General features: G+C 35.0%; 1 protein-coding gene across 1 annotated transcript; it reads right to left on the bottom strand.

Moving 5' to 3' along the window:
• Positions 1-546: 546 nt before the first annotated feature.
• Positions 547-6,744, bottom strand: LOC149076211 (acyltransferase PGAP2-like). Its single transcript, XM_089243773.1, has one exon. The coding sequence runs from the start codon at positions 6,606-6,608 to the stop codon at positions 5,886-5,888; it is 723 nt and encodes a 240-aa protein (XP_089099899.1). The 5' UTR covers positions 6,609-6,744; the 3' UTR covers positions 547-5,885.
• Positions 6,745-6,746: the final 2 nt, after the last annotated feature.

The following is a 6,746-nucleotide window of genomic DNA, read 5'->3' as shown; positions in this document are numbered from 1 at the left end:
CTGCAATTGATTAAGAGAAAAAAAGTTTTTTTCATGATAGCCATTGATTTTTTTTTCTGTGAAAAAATTTAGGGTAAAAAAATGTTCATTTCAGCATTTATGTCATATTTATTTTTATAAAATAACTCATTTTCAAGGAAAAAAATTTTTAAATCAACTATATGTAGCCTTTATGAAATTTACAAAAATCCAGAGTTCCCAGTTGATTTACGTCAACCCACATTTATTTCCCCCCCCCCCCATCCTAGAAATGACTTTTTTCTCAATTAGACGCATTTTGAACAAAGCTTAAAGGCTTTTCATGTCATGTTCTTAGAGGAAAATGTTTCCCAGAGAGTTTTCTATCAGAAAAAACAGAGGAAAGTCAGTCATTTACTCCTTTCTCTTGAGGAGGATGGATATTACCATTGGAAAGGTTTACTCACACGTCAGTCTTGGAACAAATTACTGATATAAGAGATATTAAGAATAAAATTTGATTAATATTTATGTCATATGTTGATTTTAATAAGCATTGTACAAGAAACTAACTTTCAGTAAGGAAAATGCTACTTTATTTCTATTTTGCTTATAATAAATACATAATAAACCACTCAAATCATGATACTCTATCACAGCAATAAACTTTGTAAACTCAATAACACAAAATGAATAAATCAACTTAACATTGCATCTTATAGATGTATCACAGCAATGGTTTTCAAAAGTTGTGTAATTCAACAGCAATTGAAATAACAGTAATTTAAAAAAGCATATAAATACAACTTGGTTATAGGTATCGAGTTACTTATAATTTTATGATTGTAAAGGTAATCGGAACAATTTCCAAAATAAATCTTGTGGAATTATTCATACAAAAGCAAACAATTTTTGAAAAAATTATTTTCATGAAAATATCTACGAGTTGTATATCAATATATTTTAATAATTTGAGAAAATGGAAATTTCTTTACAACATATGTAGGGTGCATAACTTACTTCCCTTGCTGCAAATTATTGAACTGTTGGTCCTAGAAGGTACATACTTCCAATCAGGAAAAGTATTCAAATAACGTGTACTCAGATATTCGTATTACAAGAGGTTGAATATAGTTATTATAAAACTTTTAATATAAAGTTAGAGACCCTTTGATCTAACTTTCAATTAGTTGTTTTCTTCTTCTCCCATGTTTGTGTAATATTTGCCAGCATAAGTGAGAGAAAGTAACATTATCTGTTAGTTTATGCAGTTTTATCTTCATTTTCAGTTATTTTTAAATTCAAATATAAGCAAATGTTACACTTAGAAACATGGATGTTGTTTTTTGTTGTCATCAGGAGAGATGGAGACAACTTTTTAACAGGAACTTAAAATTAACTTTTTATACTGACATCCCATTCTCTAAGTTTTATTTTAATAACTAAACACACCTCCCCTTGCAATATGAATAATGTATCTGAGGTCTACACATTATTTGGATACTTTTTCTAACTGGAAATACACCTCTAGGACCTGGGTTTAAGCTAGATAAAAAATTCCTTTAGCAAAAAAGTGAAAATGGAAGTTTTAGCAAAATGCTGTAATGTTAATGATTTATGGTCAGATGTCTTTTCATTTCGTGGCTACTGTTACTTTTGCATTTTACGAAAAATGCTACCATAGCTTAAACCCTGCTAGGATCAACAGTTCGCTAGTAATTTGCAGCAAAGGGAGTCAGCTATGCACCCTGTATATATTTTAAATATTTTCAACATGCAATTCATGATGAATACCAACAAAACAAAATCAGTGAATGTTAATTTCTCACTTCTGACTTGACTTGCTAACGTGACAGTCAGTTTTGTTTTTGTGTAATGATATCATGATACAGTCACAGAACATGTAAATTTTATGTGTGCTAAATTGAAATGATACAGAATGAATTTGGTGATTGAAAAGTCCTGGAAAAATTTTTTGTATCCTTAAAGCTAAATCATTAAATTTTAGATCTGGAAAAATTCTTGTGTTGGTTAAGCACAAGATTGACACTATTATTTCTACAGTGGATGACACATATAATCTCATACATATTATTGAAAGAGGTACATGAAAGTCATTTGTATACAACTTTTTTTTTCTATTCGCATAAAAGGTTATTTAATTCAATAACACGATTTAAAGACAAAAAAAAATTCACATAAATGCAAGATTTGTACAGCATATAAATTCATCATGCACAATTTACTACAATTTTCTATAAAATATGCAGGTAAACATGAGTTGAAAGGTAGTAAAATTCATACTTCATTATTCGAATGGTGAAGTCAAATTGAAAATTTATAATTAGGTAGACAATTTGTATTGAGCGTAACTTCTATTGTATTGCAATACATTTTCAGGTTATTTACATGTTATAACATTTTCTCTCATGGTTTTTAAAAGTTCAATGTAGGTTATGAAGATCGCTATATGGATATTTTCATTTGATTATGACAAAAAAAGTTATTCAGCATTTTATTAATATGAAGCTTATTTTTCATTAAGTTAACCTGATCTCAATGCTAATAGATAAGCTTAGAAGGTCTATTAACAATTTTTGATGAGGGGGGGGGGGAATTTTTCTCTTGCATGTATGGAGAGATTTATCTGTCCATTTGAACAGTTTAAGCATCAAGAATATTTTATTAAGTACAGTATTCATGGAACCCTCTTGCAAATATTTTTTAAGCATAAATATTTGGTAGAAATTTCATATAAAAATCATTTTTAGATGCTCATATACATAACATTTTTTTTTGTAAAAAAATTTCAAATGAGCAAGAATACAATGGTGCCTTGAGTTTTTTTAATTTGTTCCTCAAACTTATTTAAACCAAACTTTACCATTTAAAACAATGGACATCTGTTTAAATTCGTTTCACACACCCACAATATTGGCAGTACATGTAGAAAAATCAATCAGCATGGTACAGTGGTATTGTGCACAATAAACCTAGATTTGCTGTTAAGACAAATTCTACCTGGTACAGCTTTTGCACACTGTTAATGAGGTTTCCTTGCATGTTTCTACTTTTAAATTAAACATTTGCTGGCAAGTTGAAGCATTTTTAACAAACTAGTTTTGCTCATAACATGGATAAGTGGAGAAATATTTTTTAAAGTATCACTATCCTCTCTGCAAAAGCCCTAACATTACTGACATGCTGAAATAGAGATAGTCAATTAACCTCCTTACGTAGAAGCTCTTGGCAATAAATTTGGAAGCCATGCAGTTGAACTAGCACAGATAAATATGAAAAAAATGGTATTATTTATGGCGCAGAAAGAAAAACAAAAGATTATGTTGAGGAGAAGAAAAAACCAAGTTTCTTTTACAGGATTTCAAATGAAGATGGGAAGAGAGCTTGAATGTATTTTTTCCATTTACAGAGGAACGAGATATCTTGCCCATGATCGCTAAGGGGTTAAAGAGATGAGCTACGATTATGAAATTCAGTAATATGGCCTAATTTTTTTATGAATATACACGGTCCAACTCTGATTCAATGATTTTTTTCTAGTATGCAAGGCTTGACAAATCGAGAAAAAAATCTAGGCACCAACCAAATATTTTAGGAGCCAAGCGTATTTCTTCTGCCCGAGCTAGTGATCACACATAGAAAATTTTAGGTGTCGGTACCAATTTTTTAGTCACCATGAGACCTTTGTCACGCCCTGCTAATATGTATATTTCATTCTGACCCTGATTTAACAATTTTCCTCAATTTAATGAATCTGTCCCACACAATTTCTTCAGCTTCACCTTAAGAGGTTTGACTATTATTCTCACAAAGAAGCAACAATATTTTAAAAGAATAACATCTTGCAGCACTAACTGCCAGAACAACAATAATCTAGTCTCATGTGCTTCTAAGTTCATAAGTTTCATGTTCATCTTTTTAACATATATGTGAGCTACATACTATATTTATCAGAAACCAGCTTTGCATTATTTTTTGCAGAAAAATATTTTTCCTGCTTACACAAATTGATGAAATATCAGCGCCAAGTATGTATGCAGAGTGATTCAGAATTCACTGGCAAAACATAAAGGAGTGATAGAAGACATATCAGACACGCAATTTTTGTCATACCGAATTTCGTCATGGTCGTCCGAAACAGTGAACTGCTAGATGGCACTGTCATTAAAAAAATAGCTGGTTCATCAATTATTACCATTTTTATCGGGTTGTAGAATGGGGGGTAGCTGTTTCACAAATCAAGGAAAGCACGGGCATGAATTTTTAAGTACAGACTAGTGCAGCAGGCGGGAATTCCCTAGAAGCTGAAAGACTGTAGAAGTGTTTTTCGACAAGATGTGTGCAGATTGAAGAACCTTTGATTGTACTGGTGTCTGTGTGAAACAGGCTTCTTGTGGAGTCTTCATATTTTTAACATGTGCTATATGCCGCTAACAAAGAATGTTTCACACAGACATGAGCGCAATCTCTCAAAGGTTTTTTGGTCTGGCACACATCTTGTCAGAAAACACTCCTGGTACTAGGACTGGACAAATTACAAAAACTCTGCACCAGAACAATTTTTTAAGGCACTAAAAAAAAATTTTATCTGAAGAAAAAGGTCCAAAATAATGACTTTTTCAGGGCATAGTGGCCCTCTTTCATGTTGGCAGACATGCTGCTATAAATTCCAAACATTTTGGGCTGCGCTCAGTCTGTAATTTAGTAACTACAGGTTATTTAGTAACTTTAGGCACAAATACCAATTTTTTAGTTGTCTTGGCGAATGGGATTTGTCCAGCCCTGCCTGGTACAATATTTGGATTTCCTGAGCAGTCCAATCAGCAACACCATACATGAAATGCATGCTCATCCATCCCTCCCTCAATCAATCCACTATAAAAATAAGTGCTCAAACCAGCACTTAATATATTCAATGATGTGCAGTCTAGCAGTTCACAGATCGCTTTTTGACCCATGCATTGCACAACAAAAATTTCTTTTTGGATGTCTTCTATCACTCCATAAAGATTTGCTTATGTAGGAAGGCTGTTGTTTATGTAGGAATGTTGGTACGAAGGAGACATTTTTTAGATATTATGTCCAGGCGAGCTTGGAAAGAAAAGCCACCTGTCTTCGCTGGGAATCAAACCCAGGTCCTCTTGCAAACTGGATAAGTGTGCTACCATATACACTACTAGAAACACTGCCCTACCTTCCTTATTTCATGCACTGTGCATGCAGTGAAGTGCTGAAGTAGAGGCATTAGTAGCCTCCCCTTAACTACCACAAATGGTCCCCAGATAGCATGGTAAGGAAAGTGAAATGGCTTTTGCTCAGCACAATATATCAAGGAAAGAGGCATTTTCTGTATGTTATGTCGAGGTGAACTCAGAAGGAAAAGTTATCTGGGAATCAAACCCAGGTCCTCTTGCTAAGTGGACAAGTGTGCTATCCCCCCACCCCACAAAGCAGATTATGCTAAAATCTGAGAAGTAAATTACAGAACAATCTAGAAGAATTTCAAGTTAAAAAACACTATTGGGATTTTTAAGGCAGAACATTTCCACTAAGCCAAGGGCTTGTTGCAGAACAATGCAAAACATTCTGCTTTGGGGGTTTGGGGGATGCTACCATATACACTCTCTAGGTTACCCTCCTATCCGAGGACCATTTGTTAAAGGAAGTTACTTATGCCTCTACTTCAGCATCTAATGCCATAGTGTGTAAAATAAGCAAGACAGGGTCGTGTTGCCAGTGGTGTATATGGTAGCACACTTACGCGGTTTGCAAGAAAACCAACGTTCAATTCCCGGCGGGGTCCCACAGATTCCTCTTTCCAAGTCCACCTCAGCATAATATCCAGAATGTCTGTCTCTTTGATATATTGTGACCGCTCTGTACGCTTAAACACTTTTTAGTACCTGTCAGTAGGAACATACAGTTATTAACTGATCCGAGAAATCCCAATAAGCAGTCATATGAAAACACATGTTGGTAAGTACAACGGTATACTCAAATAGCGCAAAAAGAGTGTACATCCCAGCCTCGCAATACCAATTATGTCTGAAGTAGCAATATACAGCCATGACGAAAGACAAGACATTAACCAAAGCCAGCGTTTGCTTGAACTTGAGGGACCTCTTGCTTATTCTCAGCAGCATGTGGTGTTTGTATCCCCCGTACTTGGGTATCATACAAAGGAGAAACATGTTCCCAAGAGCGCACAACATGAACGTGACAAAGAGTTTTTCGTGGATGGGGAAGTTCTCACTGGACGAAATGTAGGTGAGGCCAACGAGACTGGATATCTCAGTTATCTGTAAGGCGAAAGCGATAAACGACATCCAATGCCACAATGGATCGTGAGGTAGGCTACCGCACAGGTGGCTGTAGTACATGGAGGCGACGAGGAATCGCGGAGCCGAGTGCATGCCTATGGCTATCCTCCACACGTACAGCTGGGGCGTGTAACCTCCTATCGCAGCGCTGATGGACGGCAAATAGTTCGACACCCTGCAGTGAGTCGACGTTGATGATTCGAAATTGAACAGCAGTGACCAGCAAATACAAAATATGAAAGCGCACAGGGGCAAAGCCAATGTCCCAACTGCGAGGGTTCGGAAACGGATCTGAATCAAAGGGCTCATGATGAGAACAAACGCCACAAAACAATATTATTTATTGGATGAGTCGATCAAAAAAATATCCGCAGAGTCATTTGTTTACATATGAATGCTTTTATTCACACATCAATGTGCATTGGCCATCCTCAACAAACTTGTAAA

Source organism: Pholcus phalangioides, unplaced genomic scaffold, assembly GCF_987345545.1.
Source record: "Pholcus phalangioides strain wild (caught in Gottingen) unplaced genomic scaffold, Ppha-v1.0 ptg000015l_1, whole genome shotgun sequence".
Classification (NCBI taxonomy): Eukaryota; Metazoa; Arthropoda; class Arachnida; order Araneae; family Pholcidae; genus Pholcus; species Pholcus phalangioides.
This window is presented reverse-complemented; position numbering and strand designations above follow the sequence as displayed.

Bases quoted from the DNA above. Each gene is read 5' to 3' on its own strand.
- LOC149076211 (XM_089243773.1), bottom strand. From the start codon at position 6,608: ATGAGCCCTTTGATTCAGATCCGTTTCCGAACCCTCGCAGTTGGGACA.